Below are 26,321 nucleotides of genomic sequence, written 5' to 3'. Positions count from 1 at the left end.
CAGTTTGATTGTTGTTGTTTCACTCGCTCGAGTGTACAACGACACGCCCACCGGGAATATAACTATCAGTAGTCATGTGTAAAAGTTTAGCATGCAAAAATTTAGTCTTCATTATATAACCGACTATTGCAGTGAAAGGATGGTTTACGCTTACTGGAAACCAGCTCGACCTGCAGCCACCAGAGCATCAGCTGATTTTAGCACAGCAGGACTTAGTAGGCGATTCATTCGATCTCAGCATTTAGCAGCAGACAAACCAACCGAGAAAATCGGAGGCGCAGCATTGCTGAAAATGTCTGTCACGTTTGCCACTTGGCCACTGCTAGTTGTTAGTTGTGCGTGTGATCGTTTGTTTAGTTATGGTATGTGTTTGCTTGCTTACAGTGTGTGCGATGAACTAACGAGAGATTTAAACTCGTACCGTGTCATCGGCAAATGGCCTTTCAAAATGACGATTAATCAAACAGACTTGTCACTATTGTGTAATACCAATGGCATTTTTAAATGCCTTTAATCATATAATTCAAGAAGTTGATATTTTTCTCTGTCCTAAAACCTTGATGATTTAAAAGGTAGCATGCGGAAATGTTATTATCATTTCCATTCCAATACCCTTCCGGTGTCATACAGACACTAATTTCTGATCGTGATAAAGAACGGAAAGGCAAAGTACCGTTCATCTCGTGATGAGTTTCAATTTCTGGGATGTCGCGCTGGACATATTGGGCTTGAGTACCCGTCTACCTGGTGACTGTTATGGAGTACTTGGTAGCTGCGAAAATGCCGGAAATAGCAGACAACAAGAGAATCATGGGAAAATTGCAACTCGATAAATTAAACAAATTGCCGGTATCACTACTAATAAACAGCAATGGTACTTTTTAACGCCTTTTAATTATACAACACTGGTCGACAAAAGCGAAAAAAATGCTGCCCTTAAGCTCAAAATAGTTGCCCTAGAAAGTTTATAGATTTTTAACCATTCCTGTGAAGTTGGGCCAAGAACATGACCGGATGTAGTACCAACTTCCAGCATAGCCTTCCATATCGGTACACCTGAAGATCACCACATCAAACTGAAACATGAGTCGATCACGTTTTGATTGACGGAAGACACATCTTCTCGGATATTATCGACGTCCGAATTCCCTATCAGTTGATCTATCGTGAGGCAAACGTCAATTCTAGTCTAGTCTAGTCTAGTGTACACTAACACAGCCAGTACTTGAAAGGATGCTGGAGAATGATATCCACAGTTTTTTTTTTTTTTTTTTAAATGATTTCCATACATTTTTCTTGTCAACGACCAGGCCTACTGTGTAGCGCTATTATATGTAATCTAAGAAAGGAGACAATCCGTACCAACCGATCCGTTTGTAAGAAGTAATATAATTCATTGGGAATGACAAAGCTAAGAAAGTACACTACTTTGTTGACCAATCTCCTGGGATGGAACATAGGTATTTCCTTTACTCGCTTTAACTACTAACTACTAACTCTAGTCCTAGCATATTTAGCTTATGGTTATAGAGCCATTATTCGCTCTCTTAAAGAAATATTAATTAGTAAATAAGAATTAAGATAATGTTTCTTGTTATTGAAAAAGGAAAAACTGTCACAGGAACATTCAAAGTGCTGCTAAAAATCGAAAAGGATGTTAAGAGTGGAAGAAATCTCGGATCATCAAAAATATTGACATAAAAACTCCCCTCCAGCCGCCGACCACTGAGCGGCTGGGTATTTCACACACAACTTCCTCACTTTTCGACACAAAAACCAACTGTATATGCGAGAACAAAAACAATCAAAGTAAGAATACTTAGCTTTCACTTAAATTTAAATTTGCCCTCTGGGGTCTTATCTCAAACATCAATCCGAAACCTCTCCTTTTAACAATCCTATTCCCTCCACATGGTCAGAGCAGTCAAAATCCTCCTGGCTCATTTTTACACTAAATCTGGATCTTCACACTAAATCTGGATTTTAAAATCACTTTTGGCACTCACAACACAAATGACTAAACAAATAAACAAATCAATCTGTTCACTGTCGATATTTAGTTGCTTTGTCTGCCAGAATTTATTTTTTCTTAAGAAATGCGAACGCGATAAAAAAGACGTCTACTCGTGCCCACGCCTACTTCGATTTTATCGTGGGGTAAACGTTGTCAATAACTTCCGCTATCGTAGCCCGCCACGGTATTATCTAGAGAGGCTTAAATTTCCCGAAGTCGTCACTGAGTACGTGCAAAGTCTTGAGGCAGCGTTGTCGGATGAGGGAGACCTTACCGAAGCCCCTCTGAAGGACTCCAGCAGTCATCAACAACGCAGTGGAAGGTACTTCGAGAGGAATGGACGTAACGGCTGGTTCGACGAGGAATGTCACACGATTTTCGACGAGACGAATGCAGAGCGGGCACTGATGCTGAGCATAGGACCCGTCATAACGTGAGTCGATACAAACAGAAACGAAGACAGCAGGCCCATCTTTTACGGGATAAAAAGTGCAACCTGGATGAGCTGAAATATAACGAAATGAAGCAGATGTATCGTGCTCAAGAAACACGTGGATTCTAGAAAAAACTAAACACATCCCGCGCAGGCTTTGTGCTGCTAGCTGAAATTTGTTGGGAAAAAGATTAAGGAATCTTGACGGGTGAACATGAGGTGATCGACAGGTGGAAGCAGCACTAGAATGAACACCTGAATGGCGCAGAGGCAGAGGACCAAGACGGTAGAAGGAGCGACTTCGTCAGCACAGCGGATGTGGGAGACATACCGCCACCCACGATAAGTGAAAATAAGGATGCTATCAAGCAGCTCAAGAACAACAGATCAGCTGAAAAGGATGGCATCGCAGCGGAGCTTATCAAGCTGGGCCCGGATAGGTTGGCTTCCTATTTGCATCATCATATAATATACCCAATATATAAAAGGGCAACAAATTGAAATGTGAGAACTACCGAGCGATCGCGATTTTCAACGCAGCCTATAAAGTGCTCTCCCAGATTATCTTTAGCCGTCTCTCGTCGCAAGCACGAAGGTTTGTGGGAAGTTATTAAGCCAGTTTTGAGGATGGGCAATCGACAACGCGAAAAGGCTCGAGTTTGTTTCGTGGCTGGCGAATTTGTGTATCTCGGATTATTGGAAACGTCAGACAATAACTGCAGCAGAGAAATCCGTAGACGTATCACAGCTGGAAGTCGTGCCTACTACGGACTCCACAAGACGTTAAGGTTGGGCAAACTTTGCCCCCGTACCAAGTGCACCATCTACAGAAAGCTCATAAGACCGGTAGTCCTCTACGAGCACGAGGCATGGCAAGCACTAGCCGTTTTCGAACGACATCTGCTTAGGACCATCTTCGGCGGAGTATGTGAGAATGGCGGATGGAGGCGAAAAATTATCCACGAGCTGGCGCAATTCTACGACAAGCTCAGTATCAGTAAAAATGCCGGACAAAAATGGTGTTCGTCTCGAATTCGGTCGGTACAAGACGTAGGGCGTGCAACGAACTAGGTGGCTGGACCAAGTGAAATGTAGGACGCTCAAGAAACTGGAGACAAGCTGCCATGGACCGAGTGCGTTGGCGTAACATTGTGACACAGGTGAAATCCAGACGGGATGTTTCGTCAGGATAGTAAGTAAGTACGACAGGCTGTCGTAATGCTACATTAACCTTGCGGTCGTGTCTTATAAATAACCTCTTTAACTATTTTGAATTTTCAACATTTATGTGATGATGTTTTGAAATCGAAGTAAGCCGCGGCAGCGAAGAGACGCAAGTTTTTTTTTATGTATTGGCCGAAGTGAAAGAAAATCTGTACGTGGGGAATTGGATTGAAAGGATTGCTGGAGTTTGGCTTGGCTGTGTTTTCAAAACCAGTGTTGCGAAATTTCGACACTGAAAAACGGAAATGATACAACAGCAGTTACACTCCGAAATCATGTCAGTTAAATAAATGATAAGACTTAATTACACAGTGCAATATAAACTCATTTATGTAATTTTTTATGTATTTTGATGCAAAAATAAATTTCCCCCAATTAGGACCTATTTCACTTTAAGGGGTAACAATGGTGCCATTTTGAATTTTTGAGACACCGAAAATATTTCACCAAACCAAATACCTCCCCGTATGAGTGTTTTTGGAATCGGGATGATGTTAACCTTAGTAACACACAAAACATGTCATATAAGAGTACTATAAGCGCAATGGAAAATTTGTGTTGTTATATTCTTGTTCTCGAGATGTTCATATATAGCATAATTGTGTTTCATAAACTGCCGCTGCTTGTCCGTAACTTGTGTTTCTGATGTTATCAAAACTGCACAGAAAACAACTTAAAATACATCATTTGCGAGAAATTGTTTTTCACCACTGATTCAACCACATTTCGAAAACAAGCTCGTTTTTTCCTGGTTTTGGAGATGTTTTTCAATAGCATGGGTTAAACGAACAATAACTATTACATGAATGGCACTTGTTTTCAAGTTGACTTCCAGATGTTTGCACTATTAGAAAAACTGTGTATAAAATGCCCAGTCGGGGCAGCCGCGTCTGTTCAATATTACAAGCCTAATAATAATACTAAGTACCTACAAATTGCTTTTCTTACGATTGATCTTAGTATTCAGCAGCCAGCGCAAAATTAATTAATCGAATTGTTATTAAAATATTTGATCGATTTCAATAAAACTTTTTGAGGTGGGTCATGCCATGAAAAGATAAACAAAACGCTTGCAGTGCAACCAATATCACTTAATTTTTTGTAACGGTATATCTAACAATGTTTTCTAGTTTTGTTATATTTTAAGTCTAGATAACGTTGAAACTTTCCGAAAACAATTTTAATATTCAAGCTTCAGAAACAATCCATTTTGAAAGGTTGTACATTGCTCCTTCTTATCAATTTAATCCTAATTGAAAGTGCCACTGACGAGACGATTGTCGATCCAGTCGCACTGCGCATTTAAACACATTTGCGCATGCGCTGGGTAAATGTTGTCTTAGCAACGCATTTGCCCATGCGCTTTGTTGTGGCGGATTCTGCCCCACGAATGCGCGTGCAGATCTACTCAAGAAAAAAGAAACGACATAGCGATTTACTTCGCATGTAAGAAAGAAAGGCCAGATAGTTGTTTACGAACAAAGCCCATGCGGTGGTGGGCTGAATTGACTCTTCGCAAATAAATAAATCAGCGAACATTCTGTAATGCATAATCTTTTTTCCACTGATTGACAAATAGAAAACAATATCCAATGAATGGCGCATGATTTTTTCAGAAGTAAAACACAATGTTTCACTATGAAATTTGACGCGCACGTAGAACTTTGTGTTACAAGCATCGAAACGTTGATCTAATATTGTTTCCTATTTTCGGTGATTATTCGAAACGCCATAATCACTATTTTTTATTGTTCTCCGATCAGTCAAAAATATCAGGATTATAACAAATCTTGATATATTAGTACGCACTGTTTTGCATCAACTTGTGTTCTAAAATTGGTCTCGTTAATAGTTAAAATATCAAAATTTCTATCAAAATTACTTACTGATTATAACAAATTATAGCAAGTTTTGTGAGGTTTTTGGCAGAAAAAGATCAGAATTAGTTAGAATGTACACTATTTTGTCAATTTAATAATAAATTCTGTTATAAATATGCTTTAGAAAAACACACTTTTGAACATTCAAGTGTATGATAACAGAATTTGATATAATTCTGTACTTTTTATCATTCTGGCATATCAAGAATATTGCAGGCTTTGTTATTTCTATCAAGTTCAGATATATTTGTGATACCCGTTTGTTATAATTGTTTGATCGGGTCCTAATATAAATCAGCGCCGTTCTACAATATTTTTATTTTGAAGTTTTATGTTTACGTCAACGATGTTTTGATTAGTTAGCGATAACAACTTGAAAATAACCAGTTTTAAACATTTTCTTACCGTATTGGTACTCGAGATTTATTTTGCAGCTTCAGTCTAACAAGTTGGCTTGCTTTCATAAAGTTATATAATATAAGTTATATATAATCGCATATCAGTCCCATATGGATTTTCAGCGTTTTTGAGTTAAATATCAGATTCCATCTATTTCTTGCTGTACTATCGATTAAGGAAACAAAAAGTATGTTTTATTTGAAGTCAGAAAAAAAATGTGAGGTCAAATTGTCCCATCTTAAAAATAATCGCAAATCAGTCCCACCAAATGTTTTCCCTGAGTATGGCCATATTTTTTTCTTCAATCCATATAATAAATACTTGGTGCTGTTTTTCAAGCTTTTTATTGTTGAAAAATCATCAAATGTTTAATAATGGCAAGGTTATTTCAAACAAATTCCACATAAAAGATAATTTTAGGTAAACACTGAAACTGCAACTTTTTCTGAAAGTTCGTTCCCGAAAGGTTATTGGTTTCGTCAATCGGAGGGATGATAACATTGAGCAACGCTGCTTTCTGCAAAGGGTTAATTTCCTGTGGATGATCTGCTTACTTCAAATAATTATTCAAGTTGAAATTGTCAGAACTAAGAAGTTTTTAGTTGCTTAGTTTAAAACAGCTTGTACCTCTTTTCATCGCCCTCGTCTTCCGTCAAGTCACTATTGAAATGAAATTGGAAACTTCCCTTCTCCAATACCACTTTTACAAAATGCTAAATGCACGGGCTAAAGCAGAATAATTTTATTCAGCAAGTATTGCGAAACAACACGACATAAGAAATGATATTATTCAGTAGCATATCCAAGAATCGAAACTTATATTTTGCTTTTTCAACGACGACCTTAAAGTCGAGGTAAGTAATAGGTGGATGTCTCCGCCATTCTTCATGCAGAATATTTAGAAGCTGTCTGCGGCCATAAACGTCTGCCCATATTCAAAATACTTGAGAAAAATATGACTACTCCTACACCGAGTGGTTGAAAGTGAGACTGGTATGCGATTATTTTGCTACTCAAAGGCCTAAATAATCGCACATTAGTCTCTTCCTTATTTTTCATAGAAATTTTCACGACAAAGGCAATTCTTCAATGAAGAAGTTATGATTGAGGTCTATTTCATTACATCATGACGAAAAATTTAGAATAACCCACCCCAAACAGGAGAAATATCCAAAACAAGGAAAATATCTTCAAGCGTTGTTTTCTCAACTTGATGATTTTCCAGATGGGATTGATATGCGATAGCAGTATAGCGGCCTTCAATTTTTGCGCTTTTCTGGTGATAGAGATGTCATGGAAAAGGTCATGTCAACTGAAATCTATAACTGAAGGTTGTATTAGAGGAGTTATCTCAACTGTTCTATAACAACGTGTGTTACTTGGGAAGAGACCCTAAAACGATTCCAGACTCCAAGATGATGACCGAAAAAAAACCTAAAATTATCGAATACCACCCAATGTGTATTTCTTGAACCGGAATTTTGGGTAGAGAGCAGAAATAAACTCCGGACGGAATTCTGTCTCGAAGCTTAGGCGAGATTTTTATATTTTTTGGAGAGGATCATGTTGATTTGTTGTTATTGTATCTTTGATATTATACATTAAACAGATTTAAAAAAAGTTAATCCTACGTCGAGATTAACCTATTTCAATATTGTGGGGGAATTAGGGCAACATTGACATGTTGCTGGCATTTTACGTAGAGCAGATACCTGCCAATCGATTTCTGAGACTGTTTTTCTCCATATTAGACATAATTTGACTACCACATTTAGATATTAGCGGATCCATTAACGCTTTAAAAATTTGATATAATTTGCTCGTGAAATATATTAAAATCATACCAGAACTGTTTTCGTAAAATCACCATTCTGAACTCAGTTTTTGTCCGATTTAACCTTCTAGTGCCCAAGTTATTTTTCATATTGAATCTTGAAAAACTTTTTTAAAGTATTTATTGAAGTTTTTTAGAGGTTCAACTGAAGCGTGTCTAAAGGCGGCACTAGGCACTAGAGAGTTAAGAGCTGTTTATTTAAAGCTGGGCAAGAAAATGCTTTTATGTGAACAAACTCTTGGAATTCTTATATCTGGGTTTTTAAAAAATGATGTCGAGAAAACATTGAAAATTTTCGATTTTAAAAAAATGCAATGCGCCATTCCGTTGTTGCCTCTTAAGTTTAGATAAATCCAAACTCAGGAAAATTTATTTTTGCATCGAAAAATCATATATAGAACCCAAGGCAAAAAACTGTTGCACACTGTGTTATTCTCGAAATTATATGATCTGGGCCAATCAGGGCCGGATTTAGGTGCTTGGGGCCCTCTTTGTTGAAAAAAAATTAGAGGTAAGAAAATTTAAAATTTTGACATGATTTAACGCTTTACTGGAAGGTGACGAGCAAAAAAAAGATATCCACTCTATCTTCTCAGGACTAGGGGGCCCCCTTGTCGGAAGGCCCGGGGCATTTGCCCCCTTTACATGTGGGTCTTGGGCCAATTCATTGCATAAAGTCGATGAAGTAGATTAGCATCTGCATCCTCAACCGCAGACATCGCTAAAGTAACACAGCATGAGCGCAATCACAGTAAAACGCTGCCTGTCAACATTAGAGCCATCCACATACCACGTGGACAGCTTTGAAGGGGGGGGAGGTCTGTGTGATGTCCACGGTCCATACAAAATTTTGAGAATTTATATAGGCAGTTGTCCACAGGAAGGGGGGGGGGGGTGTTAAAATCGTTATAAAACTGTCCACGTGGTATGTGGATGGCCCCTTATCACTATCAACTGAATGGAGCTGGAAGCAATTTTCATGTTTAGTTCGTTCGTGTTGAAACTGATATTCGCAGTTTTCAGTTTCAACTGAGAATCGATCATTGACAGTGAAATATTGCAACACTGCTCAAAACAAGTACAAGATTCAACAGTTTATGATTCAACATGAAGGTCGAACATTTGGACGCCTACTTTATCTGGCCTACTTCGGGTTGGTGACAGGGCGAGTATGACAGGTCGCTTATTATTAGCAATAAAACGACAAAAATGAGAAGGTACAAGCGGACAACAAAGAATTGAAACCAGCCATATACACGTTCCTACACATATTAAACATTTAAAAAATAAAAAAATTTAAAAATTCCTTGCGCTTCGTAATTTATTTATATTGTTTACATTTGTGTCATTTTGGATATTTTTGATATGTTTAACATTTTTGATGTTTTTGAAATTATTACAAATGTGTAAACATTTATAAACAGTCTTGACATTTCTACCGACTGTGTGTTTGAATTACCGCTCAAACATTTCCTTCGGCATTCCAAGAAAAAGCAGTGACATAGATGCCACTGGTAAGCAGTAGCAGACAGTTGTTTGAAGAACGAAGCTAAGTGTACATACACGAGACTCTTAATCTCAATTTAAACAGGGTGAATGTATAATAATTTATCATCGTTCTAAATATTTAAAAGACGCGCGTGTGACAAGCGTTAGTGCTAATACACGCAGTCGGCTCAGCCGCTGGAGCTTTGGCAGTGGACATTGTAGCGCATCATGGTTTCCAACCGTTGTTGTGGGGAGCACGGGGCACAAGTAGAATCTATACTTTTACTGCTAGCCGATTCAGGTAGAACATTCCCTACTTCTCCTATACATTTGCCACCATGAACCTTGCGTACGTTCGCTGTCATATGCTGCAACAATATATCACCTGGCGTATGAGTGATTGTTGTCTCTATGACTAACCGTAAACAACTGGTAGATTGCCCGTTGTTAATACAATTAACATGAATTGTTCCCGTCAGCTGACGAAACAACCAAGTTGTCGGCTTTGACCGATTTGTGGGTTCATATCACGACTGAGATAACTCCTAGTAAAATAAGTTCTCGTTACAACGTGATGCAGTAATACATTATTCCCAGTGGCTCAATGCGACTTTAAGTATCTAACGGCGTGAGTATGTCAACAGCGTTAATTCTGTACACACGCTGCTGATGGAAATATTATTCACACCTTTTTATGTTCCAGTTCAAGGTTCAGTGCCATTTAAGTGCAAAAAATCTCTCGATCAGCAAAGCAAAACAAAAAAAACGACAATCAGATCGTCGGCAAAGGTGAAATAAAACACGAGCATAACACACCTCAAGCCATATCCGAGAAACGTTCGAGAGATAGAGAGGAGAGTAAAGTAGCATATAAATAAGCGAAAAAAAAAACGGTTCACACGTACGTCCTAAGACTCGTGATTTTAAAATAAATCAGAATTGAAAGCGCGAAGAGTAAGAAGGTAGAAAAACATCGATTGCTGTTAAAAGCTATAAGAGTCATCATTCCCCGTCCCAACCCCGGAAACCTTCAAGTGCATCGTTGCTCGATTGCGCTCCTCCGAAATCCGTGGCAGACTTGGAGGGCCCAGAATAACCTGCTTCTTCTGCTTCCAGCGCGGCATCCTCACCTGCGGTCTCGCCACTGAAGAGCCGTTTCTCAGGTGGGAACCATCAGACAATCGATTCTCATTCGCTTCTTAAAAGAGCAATAAAACTGAATTGATCGTTATTTTTCGATGGAAAGGAAAACAAAAAGTGAAACATATTGAAAAGGTGGCTTGAAAATCCAAAATAATAATGAACCGACACACCTGAGAGTGGTGGAAGCATACACACACACGGAACGAAGCGCGAGAGGAAAAAAATTTCCTTTCGGTTTGCGTTTCGGCCCGCAGTCGATTTTCTTGAAGTGGTTTTGTGGTAAATTTTCATAACTTGTTGTTGAGCCCTTTCGATCTCCTCGCTGGCCGTCCTCACCCTGGATTCTCATTCGTTGCGATAGATGGGAGTCATTGAAAAGACTGCTGGGGGCGGAGGAGAGCTATTAATTTGCGCCGCGCGCGTTGCTGTTGGCATCTTGGAAGATGAATGATAACATACGAGCGGTATCAGTGAGTGTTGAGTGCAGTAATTTTTGGTGTCAACGGAATTGCCTCGCCGAAAAGAATAACGCTTGAAGAGCAATAAAATACTTTAATACCTAACACATAAAAAACATCACATTTGTATGATAAAATCTCCAAAAACCAGGACAAAACTATACCTATTAACAATAATTTTATCAACGTCGAATCACATTGTATTGTATAACCTCTAGTTAACAAAGCTAGAGGTGCTGTATTAAAAAAAAACAGGAGGGTTGTGTGCAAAGCCACGACCGCAAGGATAAAGTAGAATACTTTCACAAGAAAACCCGGCTGCTTGCGTTTCAGTCATTTTTTAATTTGTTGTTCAATTCAATATCGGATAAGATGCCAATCACATCTTGGCGTTATCACTGACAGTGCGAATAAAGTATTCCTTGTGATATAACAAACAGTGAAAAGCTGATTTAACACTCAAAACTAGATGGCTCATGTGTTGTCAAAATGAGTCAACTTTTCATTGAATGCATTTACCAGTGCCCGCTATTGCACAGAGGTTGCATTTCACTAAAGTGCCTCACTGCAGCAGCAGCTATCGATGCTAAACCCGCTGCAACTGCTACGCTATCCGTAGCCATGCTAATGTTTTGGCCGCTATACGCTACTATTGGTATCCGCTGTCCCTACATCAGCTGGCCCAGCTGCTATCGATGCTGAGATCCGCTGCAACTAGTGCACTATCCATTGCCATGCCACAGCTGTGGCCGCTATCAGCCACTGCATTGCTACTGCTGCTGCTACAGGAAGACTGCTGTTGTCGCTGTCTAGAACTATTATGAGCGGCTTCGACTGAAACAGGCTCTTATATAGGGATGAAAAACCTATCGATAGTTATCGATAGTAATAGGAAAACATCGATAACTATCGATAGCCATTTCAGTCGATAATTCCCATCCTTACTCATATACAGCAAATAGCAAATTTAAAATGGCAAGGCCTATGATTCTGTCGACCGTGCTTGGAAAGCAATCATATTAACGACTAATCAGATCATTCGAATTTCGCGCTTCAACAAGGATTGACCATTCTCAATAATATAGTTGCTTGTCATGATTTGGAATTGATAATTTTTGAATTTTGAATTTTTGAATTTTTGAAAATTAATTTTCATGCTGATAATGAAAGTTTTTCGGATGTTGTTCTCATGACTGAAAGAAAAGATAATTCAGTACATTCTGAGACACGGAGATGAAGCCAAATATATATGTTCCAAATTTCTTGAAAGTGTAAATTGATTTAAGAGAAAATATTAACTCTTCAATTAGGTTTTTATTTCATTATGAAAAGGACAATTTGTTGATTAATTCAATGTCTGATAAGATGCCGATCACATCTTTGCGCTATCACTGGCAATGCAAATAAAGTATTTCTTGGGGGAAAATAAACACTGAAAAGCTTTCCAGAACGTTCTATTCATTGGATGCATTTGCTAGTGTGCCTGCTATCGCTCAGAGACAGCATTTCACTAAAATGCAACACTGCATCGGCTGGCCCTGCTTATATAGATGCTGAGACCAACGTCAACCGCTGCGCTATCCCCGTTGCCACAGTAGTGTACGCTTCCGTTGCCATTGGTATCCGCTGCCCTGCATCACCTGGTCCTGCTATCGATGCTGAGACGCGCTCCGCTATCCGTTGCCATACCACAACTGTGGTCGTTAACCGCTGCACTGCTTCTACTGCTATATCCACTGCTGCTGCTAATGGAGGACTGCTGTTGTTGCAGTCTAGAATTATAATAAGCGGCTTCGGGTGAAACAGGCTCTTATATAGGCCAAATAGCACATTTCAAATGGCAAGGTCTATGATTCTGTCGACCGTGCTTGGGAAGCAATCATATAACGACCAAACAGAGGCCGAAGTTTTTGTTTTGACAAGGCTTGACTATTTTCAATAGTACAATAGTTTGAAAAATAAAATTACAATTATCTGCATTTGGGAAGAATCTTAGAGGATTTTCCAATCTATTGCTGCAAGAACGAAGGAAATCCATCGAATACTAACCGATTTATTAGCATTTGAAATTGGACATATTTTTCACTTTTTTCGGTTTTAGATTTTCATTTCACATCCCTATGTAGCCGAACTTCTTGAGAGAAGTATTCTACTTCAAAAAATACACAGTAGGTACATTGTGAGTGCTGCGGGTTTGAAACTGGTTTATTTGCTCCAAGCTTAAACACTCCAGCAAAAAACTTCTCGTAGAGAAGGTGCTTTATTTAATCAAAACCCCGATTTGAAGAGATGCAAAGCATTGTACCGCGGTGCTGGGTTTGATAATTTTCCAGTCCTGCATCAATACTGCTAGGGTGCACATAACTTGCCTGCTGCATTGTGTAGACGAAAACCGTAGGCCTATTCCGAATGCATCGTTCCTCGTGAACCTGAAGAGCCCGGTTGAAATGATGCACCACGGTATTTATAGTTTCAGGGTTAGTTTGATTTATTTGGACACTAATTTGTTGTATGCGAGCTGCCCCACTAAACAAAGCTCGAACGCGATGTTCCGGCAGGGTGCTGCCTGTTCCGCCACAGGGGTCACAAATTGCGGATTTCATAAACAGTTTAGGAAAATATTACAGGAAACAAATGCCGAAGAAGATGTTGATGCCGTGATACATACCGGTTCCCGACGGTTGCGCTGCCCGTGGATTGCCGAGGCCTGTGGAGCAAATGTTTGGAAAACAGCCTGACGGTTTGAACATAAACATCTATCAAACATCATCAGTCAGGTTATTTGCGGTACAGCCGAATAGACCATGTTTTCTGCTCTCTTTCTATCTTGCTCTGCTGCCGGCCTGTTCGGTACGGTGAATCATTTGGCTTACAAAGGAACACCGTTATCTGACAGATTCATACGATATTTGGATCGAGTATGTGAAAAACATTTTTGCACAAATAGTTCGAATTTGAAGATTGGGTCTAAAATGGATAAATCAATATTAGCCGATGGTTTCGCGCTATAATGACGATGCCGTTTTTGTATTTCATGTGCGAGCCGAACATTCGTGAAATAGCAGCAACGATTGCAATCGAACGATCTGCACCTAATATTGGTATTTGACAAATAACCGTAAATTAGCATTATCGATCAGGAACAGACATCAGAAACACAATGTAAACATTATTTTTCTACAATAAAAAATCAGTTCCAGTTCAGAGCGTATTTGAGTGAAGTTTTGAGCAGAACCAAATATTGTCCACATGTCTCCGAACGAAGAGATTTGTCCTGCCCGTTTGTCTACCAGTCGCGACGGTACGTTGGAGCTCAGACGGGTTTGAATCGTGGTACCTACAGAGTCCTCCGAGCAGGCGCGCGTTAAAGCAGACATAGAAGTCAAACTTCAAATGGGAGTACCGAAAGTCAAAATAATAAATGCACAGATGCGAGGAAAAAGCTTTTATTGTGTTTTCCCTCATCTCGCACCTAACCATACACACCCGGCTCGTGGGTGAAACAGAAAGACATGAAGAGGAGGTAGTGGCGACGAACGATAGCGGCGTGCGAGGAAATCGTTTAAGATGTGAAGAACGTTCTTATGGCTATTGGTATTCTTATTTACCTACGGGTATCTTTACGTTTATGCTTCGCCTGCAGCGGCTTCCCCGGTTGTTGCTCGATGGTCGGATAGTGTGACTGTACATAAAACATACCGCGAGCATCTTCTTCTGCCCGGAGTCTTTGTGGCTGACTTGGCCGATGGATCGACCAGGCCAGACATACCGTCGCCACTCCCTGCCGAATGGATGTGCTTCTTGTCTCAGCAGGCCGTCTCTCCAGCCTCTTACCTTTCGCTCTCGAACTTTTCCCAAAGCAGGCCAGGCATCGCTTTATTATTATGTAGGTACCAACCTACATCGGACACGGGGCTGGCCTGAACGGGATGGCTGTTCGATGTTCTTGAGGTAAAATTGGACAAAAGCAAGCATGAAATCGCCGAAGGAGATTCCGAACAGGAAAGATCAATAAGAAGCACGAATGAGGGAACCACTTGAATCTGTTTTCGTTCTTATTCTTCCTGCACTTGAGAGTGCTTGTATACCCTGCTCGCATATCACCTTTGTGTACGGTTCGAAGCATTTTCAAAAGTGATCTTGCAAATTGATCTTCAGTGGAATCGTTTTTTCGGTCATTATTGTTGGTAGATGGACTTATGGACTTTATGATGGGTGAAAATAAGCCAAGCTAGAGGTAAACAGGCTTCGGTGGCTGCCAGCGAAGTGGTAAACGTCGTGTAAATTTATCCAGCATCTTTGTTTCATGTTGAGAAACGCGTATGGTTAACTTGTAAAATGAATACAAATTATCCACATAACAATCTAAGAAACTCCCAATCGAAAAAAAAATCAATTACAATTTCGAGAAGCTGTTTTAACCAATGTTTTTGACTGATAAAATTCCGACTTACATATACATAGGATATTTGTCATACGATGCGTAAGTTCCTTCGACTTTCGTAAGATAAACATATTCAAATAAAACACTCGAACAGCGGCCACAAATTGCAGACCCTATTAATTGCCAGCTGGAAAACATTTCAGACTTTAAAATGATCTACTAAAGCTATTGTTGAAAGAACAGCAAGTTCACCGATACGTCATAAAATTTGCTACTTTTAATCGACTCAATAGTTTGTCGCATACGGATCGGATGTTTTATTGTAGAAGCATATCTGACGGAATGCTTTGGAGGAGAAATGATTTGGCAAACATCACAAACGTGTACAGGTTTTGCACGTTTAAACTAACCCACCAAATATTTTTTTAGTTTTCCATATGTGTTTTGTCATATTGTCCCATATACTGCCTATAATCGCATATCAGTCCCATCTTCATTTTCATCAAGTTAAGAAAACAACGCGTAAAGGTATTTTTCTTGCTTAAGTTATTTCAGCTGTTGAGCATGGTTTATTCCCATATTTTTGACATGATATAATGAGATAGACATTTACCATAGCTTCTCTATAAGAACGACAAGAATGCAGGTGGGACTGGTATGCGATTATAGGCAATATAGAGACGTTTTGTTTTGATATTAGTCCGCTATATTGGATTGTCCACTTTCAATTTTGTATATTCGACATCTTATTCCCAATTAGCGGCCCAGAATTTTTTGTTACCTGATATTTATTGCGATTTCTGAACAAATGACAAACTTATTAAAAAAACAAACTTTTTCAATCGCAAAATTTAGCGTGCCACTTGACAATGCTTTTCATTAATTTTAATGAAATATCTTTAATTTACTTTTAATGTACATCAATTACACATACGTTTGACCAGTAATACACACAATCATTTTTCTCACTGTGTAATGTCAACATTCAAGAGCGGTGTGTGTTTTTGTTTCTGATTGATTTTTAAGAGTGTTATCAATGAAACGGCAAGTTAAAGGAAAGAAACGGACATTTCAATGCGACTTTTGGAGAACCGGCTCTACTGTGTAGGAAATAACAAATGTAACAAAACAAACAAACAAAAGTAACAAATGAGAATACGTAGGACCCATTCAAAATCTCCCTGACAGAGGATGCCAAGGGATCCTATCTTCTAGTGATGACGGATAATTGTGTGAACTAGTGAGTGAATTCCGAGCAGAAATGTCTTCGAAGATAAAAAAGTTTCTTCATTGATAGTACACGGAGAAATTTTCTTTTGTTCAGCCGCAAGGCTGATATCTTTCAGCTCTTTTGCATGAAAGTGAAAAATAGCAACCATAAACGAAGAAGAACTAATTCTTTCTATCAGCACAAAGAAATATTTCATTCTGAATTTTCTGGAAATTATTTAGTGTGAGTTTCATTGTGTGAACTGTAATGTCGTTAAGTCGATTTGTGTACCGTACACTGGCATTTCGCGACTAAGAATGGATGGGAAAAATACTGCTACGAAGAAAATTTTTGTCTTTCATTTCGATAACGACAGTAATCGTCATTTTGATAACGTCGTTGTTGCTTTACTAAAGGAACAATGAACACCATTTGCTTGGATTTTCAGAAAATTTTAATGCGTGACCGTGAACGATGTGCTTAGATTATCGGAGTATGACAGCTCGTGACAAGGATGAAAATCTAGTGTATTTGAAAGGGTACTTTTGAAGTGAAAATTGGAAAATATTGGTTTACAAAGTATTCCGGCAGTGAAAATGATTTTTTACAGCACTAATGCGAGCATTGCGAAGGAACCCTAAAACAAACATTCCGAAACTAACTACTGAACTGGGCGGCATCATCACCCTGCAATTAACGTTCGGATGGAAGCATACAGGAACATTTTTAGAAGTTGTGTTGCCCGTGAAAATCCTTTGACTTTAAAGGTTAATATGCAAAAAACACTGGAGTTTGCTAAGGCATTTGTAAACAAACCGAAGAAGTTCTGGAACTAAGTTGATGAAACTAAAATCAACCTCTTCGGATCAAATGAAAGACAGATGGTATGGAGAATTTGGTTCGCAAAGTAGAACATGACGGAGGCAGTCGGCTGTTGAATGAACTCGATGATGAACAAATGGGCTTACTTGAGTATCCTGGAACGTAACTTAAAGTCACCCATTGCTTTCAGCAGAATAATATCCCGAAGCACCCTGCTTTCATCATAAGAGAATGGCTGCTTCAAATTTCCCCAATTAACTCAAAACACCTCCGTAATCGCCGGACTTAAACCCCACTGAATATCTATGGTGAAAATCAAAAACCGTCTGAAAAAAAAAACCGAGAATAAAGCAGAATTCAAAATGGCGATTAAGAAGATTTGGTGAAACATTTCGTTTACAGAGACCAGAAATCTGGCCGAATATGTGGCCAAGGGTGGTTACACCAAACAGTAAACGATCTGTATTGAGGCATTCCAAGGAAAATAGGTACAAAAAATTTTTTGCATGTCCGATTTCGCTGAAACTTCTCACAGTGGTTCCATTCTAATAATAAGGTCATTTTATGATATCCGCTGTTCATGTTGACTCGCAACTGCTGCTTAAAAAGGGACTACCCAAAATGGTGACTTATGGATAAAAAATCCTATATCCGGAAAACGGCTCGTTTGATTGAAATGATGTTCTCAGCGAAGTTGTAGGTAGGTTATACAATTGCGGTAAAAATATGTGCACGGTAAAATTTTTTTTCTGTACCAAATTTTACAAATTGTCACAAAATATTAAACATCTTTAAAAGTACCTTTTGAAAAGATGTCTGTTTGAACGCAATTTCTGTGCGAGCTTGCTTATATCATGAAAAATGAAAAGAACAATGCTAAAGGGTGGCCAGACTTTTTTTGTTTTCCGTAAGTTCCGCTTTACAGATACCCAGTATTGTTATATCGGGCGAAGCTCTGGGGTGTTTGGCGGGTTCTTATCGCGGGTTGGCCGCATATCACTCCAGGGCCTTTTTGCCGTAGTGGCCAAATGAGGCCAAATCCGGCCAAAACAGCACAAAAATGCCGTTTTCTCTCCGCACAAGCATATCGCTTGCCATTTAGATATTTTGTTGCAGATTTCGACAATTTAGTGTTTCTAAATATCTCTGGTCCCCGTGGCTCTGTGGTTAGCGATGTCGGTCAGCTAGCTCTCCCACACGGTTGTGATATCGGGTTCGATTCCCGATCGAGTCGAGGATCTTTTTGAGCTGGAAATTTTCTCGACTCAGCACTGGAGCACGGTGTATCGTTGTACTTATCCTACACATGCAAAATGTGCCAAAAACAATATCGATAACGAATTCTCGCAACTAATCTAGTTGATCGAGACCGCTATGAGCCCCAAGGCTAGGCGTGCGATATTGTAAATATCTCTGCCACCTTACCCCTTCCCATCGCATTGTAGAATTCTTGTCTCAGAAGCTGGATAAAATCGGTTTCGACTTAACGATACAGTCGAATTTGTTCAACATCATCGTTTACAACTTCCATGTCCTCGTTTTGGCCGATTTATTTTGCTTTTCGTCCCGGTTTAGAGCCTTTACCTGATGGTGTGGAACACTCCGACTTTATCTGCCACGTCCCGGATCGATAAGTTCAGATTCCTCGCGTATTTCCCCTTCACCGCTTTGGTTGTCTGTTCGACCGTCGGGATGCGGTTTCCTCCACTTCCAGGCTTCCGAGTTGTGGTCAACCTCACCCTCAACACTCTAACCACTTAAGACACCGCCGCACATAGGAGTATTTGACCCAAAAAGCTGGCTAAAAATCCAATTCGCTCTATTTTGGTAGTAATTGGATCTATTTACATCAGAAACGTGTTATTTTCGTATAACCAACCAATGAAACTAGAGAAAGTACAAAACAAGGTGACATCTATTAAGTAGGTCACGCAATTTTTGAACAAAATTCATTTTCACGTTTTGTCACACATTAATGACCCCTACCAGAAGAGGTACGTCACGTCATGACACACCTCCAATATAAAATCCAATGATATGACAATTACTTTAAATTAGCTTACTGCATTTTTTAGTGTCTTTTCACACATGATCTATGACAAAGTTTCAACAATTTTCATATAAATCTTTATTTATCAGTTTGTCAATAAAATAAAAAAGAGGAACCAGGAGGAAGATTTTTCTTTCCATATATATTAAGTAGGCTTTGAACTTTTTGTTAATAGGGTAGGGAACATATTCTAAGCATTCAGACGAAATATTCGGAATGTGTTGGGTGAAATTCAAACAGTAGTATATTAATATGTTCCCTATCGTTTTGTCTGTCATAATTTGTTTTGAGATTGTAAAACTAAGTTAGCAAACTTTAACAATAATCAATTAAAGTTACCAATCGAGGGACACTATTCCGATCACCCCGAACCTATTTTAGGCAGTTTCCATCTGTTTTGCACGCGGATTCCGGAATTTACGCGTTTTTTCTACGCGGATTCCGGAATTTACGCGTTTTTTCTACGCGGATTCCGGAATTTACGCGGTTTTTTTTTACGCGGATTCCGGAATTTACGCGGTTTTTTTACGCTTTTTTTTCACGCGGCACGTATCCCCCGCGTAAAAAGCGACTTTAGTGTATTCGTAAGACAGCTAGACAATCAAAGTTTTCGTTCCCATCATTGAAATTGTCGATATTGATCAAAATGCAGGAGTTTTAGGCTTGTTTTCTTCGACAGATTAAAATAGGCGCTACTGCTTAAGCCGTTCCATACCCTAAATAAAGTTTTGACGGGACTTGCCCGGAAGGTTACTAAATCATAAAATTAATTTTACGATATTATGAATTTTTCGCGGTCGGCTTTCACTATCACTTTTTTCGTAAACAATCTGGGATTATTTTTTGCATTTAACGTTTAAAATATTGTTAAATATTCTCCTTATGTTGTACATTATGTCCTGTGAGAGAAAAAAACTATGTGATAAAATTTTTCAATTTTACATGCCACCTGAACAATAGCACGTATTTTTCAAACTGATCAATTACCTGTGGAATAACTCTGGAATATAACCGTTTGGTGTATGTGATCAGGCACCGATGGGTTCTGGGATAGCATGAGGGTATGTTTCAACTGAAATCAATACAAAATAATGGAAATCATGTATTTTGTATGTCGGACTCTTGGCCAGCTTTTTGAGTCAAATACTCCTATGTGCGCCGGTTGAGGCAAATTGGGCTTTTTCGCTAACTGATTATGCGACAAAAGCGGATATTCTTGGTGCGCGGGAAGAATTTTTAAACGCCGTTTCATTTGTGTGAAGGCCATTTTGATAACTGACAAGCGTGAGCCGAAAACAAAGTAGGCACATCATTCTACACAACCGTCCAAAAAAGGGGTTTTCATTTTTTTTTTAAATAATCGATTATGGGTTTGATGCTACGTTGAAGTTAAGCACTTTTTTTTTGTTTATTATGATTATTTCGTTTATTATCAGTCAAAGTTCATAATATTTTGACCGTGGACGAAAATAAACTTTTATTAATCAGTATTAAAGTGGAAAAAAATAATAGGTGTAAGTAAACTAAAGGTCACGGGGTTCGTAATACAAATTGCTTATTGAAAAAAAATCATTTACGCTCTTCTGTGAGTGAAAACAGTGAGTCTGTACCGATAGGGTATCGAACGTCTTCGTCAGTGGTTTTCTTCGGCCCTCTTTTGCATAAGATTGCAGCAGAAAAATTGCCGAAGAAAACCACTGACGAAGACGTTCGATACCCTATATTAATCTTGAGTTGGCCACCAACAATGGGCTCTTTGTTATTTGAATTTAGTGGATCAAAATATTGTTTATTGAAGTTGCTATGCTACGTTGAAACATTGAGTTTGCATGGCCAATCACAAATGGTGACTTCTTAATACCGTTAGAAATTTGTAATTTTCCATGTGATTGGAGTATACCAAACCAAGGAGGACGCTTTGAAATCATTTTTAGAATTTTATTCTGAATCCGTTGAAGCGTTTTCTTCCTTGTTAAATAATAACTTGACCAGATCGGTACAGCATAAAGCATTGCTGGTCCAAAAATTTGTTTGTAAATCAAAAGTTTATTCTTTAAACAAAGTTCAGAATTCTTAATGAGAGGATATAAATACCTCGTATATTTGATGCACTTCGCTGAAATACTCTCAATATGCTCTTTGAAAATAAGTTTTTCGTCGTAAATTAGTCCCAAGTACTCATCCTTGTCAGACCAACTTAAAATAACCCCATTCATCTTGACAACGTGATTATTGTTTGGCTTGAGGAAAGATGCCCTAGTCTAATGATAAAAAATTATCAATTGAGTTTTTGAAGCATTGGGAGAGATTTTCCACATTTTCAAGTAGGAATAAAAACTATCAAAAGTTTTCTGCAATGGACTGCATATGGCACGAAGACTTTTTCCTTTTACAAATATGCTTATGTCATCGCAGAACAATGACTTTGTGCATCCTGGAGGTGAATCGGAAGTAAATATGTTGTACAGGACTGGACCCAAGACTGGTAAAAAAAACCTTGACATATATTTTGTCAGTTTTTTGTGTAATGTGCGGTCATAAAGCACAAAAATTGATAAAAAGTTACTCAAAAGCGAGAAAATTTGTTTTGGGTGCACAGCTGCGTCAACTTACGTCGCAATGTCGCATAATAATTGCTCGTCGGGTTCGCCGTTTTACCATTATGTTAACGAGAAAACTCATTCAAATCTCTTTGAAAATGTTTATGGCTATGGGCACAAAAATTCACTGGAATGGTGGAAAAAGCTTTCTTACAGTTTTTTTCTAGTTTGAGCTTTAGGGCCACACCTGTGATAACCAGTGTTATCTATTTTTTGGCACCGAATACCGCGCTTGAGTGTATTTTCTGGTCGGTCAAAGAAAGCAATAGGGAATATAAATGTTTCATTTTAATGTTTTTGATGTTTTTTTTAATTAACTTTGTTTTTCATAGGGTGTAAAAAGCAACTATGTTTATGCGCAGAAGGTTCTAATATAATAGCGGCACCTCATTCCCCAGCTCTCAGAAAAGTTGACTGTAGTATCCTCGTTCGTTTAAGTCGTTTCACCCTATCGCACAACGTGTCCGACGACGTTTCCGATGCTCGTCATTTCCGATAGTGAGTTGGCAAGCACAACAAAGCAAGCAATGCACATCCATCTTCGAGATCAGCCACTCTCACTCAATATAAAATCTTTAAAATCGAACACTACTATTTATGAACCGAAATAAAGAAACAGGTTTTTCGAGTTACAAATAAAATATGATTCTGCAAATGAAAACAAGATTTGCAATATTTTACTACGAATTTAATTTTCGAAAAATAATTCGCAGCACAGAAAATACATTTGCTACAAAATGAGGAAAGAGGCTTTTCTACCGTTCAAGCGAACTAAGCAAATATTAGCTATAATATAAATGAATAGTAAATATATTTGCCGATTTCTAATTTCAGTACACAATAGGACACTGTGCCATGTTGAATCTCGGTATTAGCGAAAATTCAACGATTCTGAAAAGATTGAACACTAAATGCAACCAAGAGGTTCGTACAGTCAGGTTTTTTCACGCGGTTTTTTTTAACGCGGATTTTTTCGCGAATTGTTAATTTAAAACGTTTTTAACGCGGTTTTTTACGTTGACATAATTTTTTTTTACCAGAACGACTGAAACCAAACTGACATCCTGAAATAGAAAACAGATCATAGCGACCGGATCATAACTCTTCCGCTACTAATTGGATTCTTCCGTTAATTCTATCCAAGGCTTTCCTATTTCATTCTAACAAAAATATATTATTGTGACAGGAACTATCTTGTAATCAAAACATGGCATACAGTAGAATCCGACCGACCGGAGCGTGAAATCCTATCCGAGCCGGTCTGAGTTTTGTTTCCCGACTTTTTTATTTTCACCGATGTATGATATCTATCGTTGCATGATACTAAAAAATTTGACTATATCGCACACCTGGAAGGTTGTGGCTGATTCACTATAATCTTTGCATTAAAAATGAAAACAACTTCAACTTTATCTATATAAGGTACTCACCGTCGGTTCCGACTTAGGCGGTATGGCAAGCACTCCGTGCAACACGAGCACTGCCAGACAGGCCACCGCAAGCTTCATCCTTAGGCCGGGCCGTCGCGCCGAGCGCTGTGGCTGAGAATCTATGGTAAGATTGTTCAATTGGCAATTTCACTGGGACCGTAACGTAACCTACAAACCACTTGAGAGTGCGGCTTCTTCACTCGGTTCGAAACGAGGCGCGCGCGGCTCGCTTTAAGGCGGCTCGAAAATCTAATTCCTGCTGACAGTTTCGGTTTGATTTATTGCCCTATCGAGCGGTAGGTATATAGCAGCAGAACACTCGCGATTGTATGTAGATTTGTTTACACGCTGCAAATCGTGCGACTGAACCGGTTCCGAACAGTGGTTCTATTATCACTTTCAACAATGTACGCGTAATTGCTCCGAACACAACACCACGTATACGCGATCGGGATGATTAGCAGCCGCAAAGTTGGAACTAATATACCACCGATTATTAATCTACCACTGCTGGTACGGTACTATCGCGGGCCGGGTTTCAATTCCACCAGAGATACGTTCCAGTATACAGATGCAATGCAAATGTACCACTCTGCAGCAACCGTCCTATTGTTGTGATATGCAGTAATATTATTCACACATCTTTTTCGCCAACGCGCAGCACTTTCCAGTGAACTCTCGGGTCGAACTCTCTTACTCTTCTGCCCAGCTATGTATGAATGCGCACCAAGGCACATTCAATTCTCACTCAACAATATTTCTTCTTAATACAAATTGACCTGATTTGATAATAAATTTATTTATTTGATTTTCGACTTCTCGCATATTTCTTCCCCCCAAAGAAATAACACCAGTCCGGGAAGGTGTCAGGCTTGTGTACTCAGACCAGCAGCTGCTTCGTTTCAGTCAAAGGCAGGGCAGCAATGAGTTCATCTCATGAGCTCGAAAGCACACGGTGACAGTCAGGGGCAGTGAGAACGGGGCCGCACATTTATTGACTCTCTACTGCTCTGTTCCGTTCTGTTCTGTGCCAATCGATCGATGGCCTCATCAACTTGTTCAATCAATTAGCACTGCCAGAAAACGCCGCCAGGGGAATAAGCTAAGCAGCTTGCTACGAATCCTGGTTGATGAATCTGTAAAGCAGAAAATTACAACTGATTAATAGAGCAGATTTGGTGCAGAGGGTTGATTGGTTAAACAAAGTTTGCCGTTAAACACCGGCGGCCGTCGCCGCCGGGGCGTCGAAAGGGGGTTGATGGAGGCGCGTTATGATAAACGCACATTTACCACTGTGCTGTGTGCATTACTTGTTCACTCATTGCGATCTGAGATCACGCAGTTATGCAGTCTATTTCCAGGCAGTGAGCAATTGCCTCAATTATTAAATCGTAAATTAACCGACATTTGTCCACCATCGTGGACCGTTCAAGTGCATTCGCGTAAGTCCGGCGATATTAAGTGTGGGTTGCGCTTTTAGCTTTCTTTGTCACATCCAGCGGTCAAAGTCAGTCCAGTTTGGCTGGACGGGGACAACGATTTTCGGCCTGAGAATGAGCTGCTCCTGTTGTGTGGCGCAGTTCGCAGAAGACGAACGCACCAACGCAACAGCGTGTGCCAATTCGCTAGTTTCATTGCACTCGTGGGAGGACATCCTGATCAATCTTTAATCTAGACAACAGGGAACTTTGGATTGAAATTTACGAGTGTTTTTTATATTATGTTTGGATCTAAATGAAAGCTTGTACTATAAAAATATTAATTAAGTTATCTTTTCATAACTTTTTTTCAAGCTTAAAAAAGTAAGAAAAAAAATATTTTGATTGGAAGCAAAAATTCTCAAGACAAAGATCATGTTATGTAATCTAATGTGTAACATTCTTGTTGTACCCGAACCCGAATAAACTGGACCTGGTTTTAATCAGTTCACCTTTCCAGCATGCTATAAAAATAAACGAAAGCCACAATCAGGACACGGCAATTTGTGATACGACTAAATTCTTACTAGCAAAACATGTTTGCATACTCAAAAAAACTGCAAAATATATTTCACGACATACACGCTTTCTTTCGGTAAACTGGCTGCCTTACGAGGTGACTGGTAATCCCGTCATCGCCAGCAAAAAAGCGTGAAAGCCAATGCTGGTTTTTTTTTTTTTGCTCAATCTCACATTAGCTAGGGTTGAGAACAATTCTTTATCAGACGATTTTCAACTAGTTGAGGTCTCAACGAAATTATGTTAAATCATGTATCATATTTTAGTCATACTCAATTTCATGACAAACTGTAACACCCAACAAAATCGGTAGGGTCAAAACCCACTTCGCACCCTATACCAGCAATGGTTTGACCTCCGACGAAACGAGGCGTGCGCTGCCCCGGTCTCTCCCCGCGTGCTTCAAGTGACTTAATTTGATGTTTCCTTATAAAACCATAAGAGCGTTCTGGTGACTTTCACCTTTTTGACGCAGTCTGAAATTGGAAAGATGTTAAATGATATGTAGCGGGGGCACGTCTTGCGTGGGCACAGCTTGAGTTACTGTCATTTGATGCCATCTGTTTAACAATCAATTTTGCGAAACAAATGAGCTGTGAAGTGTCAACTGCAAATCAGACTAGTCATGGCAGTGTTAAATTTAATTTTATTTCATAATTATTCATATTTTTTTTGGAGAGCTCTTAGCCCCGAATCAGACCATTTGATATCAGAAAGACTTCTACTCACGGATTTACTTTCAGGCTCTCTCTTATTTCTCCACTTTGACCTTTCCCTCACGCCATTCTCCAGGCAATTTTTTATTGCAGATATGAACTTGAAAAAAGTACCTAATGAGGTTCGGTAGAGAAGAGCAGTAGAGCTAAGCAAGGGTGAAAGCATAAAAATCCGTCACTTACCACGGTGGCAAAAGCACCCTAACAGTAAAGGCTGTAATACACTCTTTGACCAAGCG

General features: G+C 39.2%; 1 protein-coding gene across 5 annotated transcripts in view; it reads right to left on the bottom strand.

Annotated features, from left to right (window-relative positions):
- Positions 1-26,321, bottom strand: part of LOC129721217 (SPARC-related modular calcium-binding protein 2) — an 81,374-nt gene that overhangs the window by 43,245 nt on the left and 11,808 nt on the right. For 4 of the 5 annotated variants that reach the window (XM_055673522.1, XM_055673520.1, XM_055673524.1 and 1 more), the window contains one exon: positions 23,370-24,505. In XM_055673522.1, coding sequence (XP_055529497.1) covers positions 23,370-23,447 — 78 coding nt within the window. In that variant the 5' untranslated portion in view covers positions 23,448-24,505. The remainder of the gene's footprint in view (positions 1-23,369; positions 24,506-26,321) is intronic. The other variant, XM_055673523.1, reaches the window with a different exon arrangement.

The sequence above is a fragment of the Wyeomyia smithii genome, chromosome 2 (genome assembly GCF_029784165.1).
Source record: "Wyeomyia smithii strain HCP4-BCI-WySm-NY-G18 chromosome 2, ASM2978416v1, whole genome shotgun sequence".
Taxonomy (NCBI): Eukaryota; Metazoa; Arthropoda; class Insecta; order Diptera; family Culicidae; genus Wyeomyia; species Wyeomyia smithii.
The sequence above is the reverse complement of the archived record's forward strand: the minus strand, read 5'-3'. Positions and strand labels throughout refer to the sequence as shown.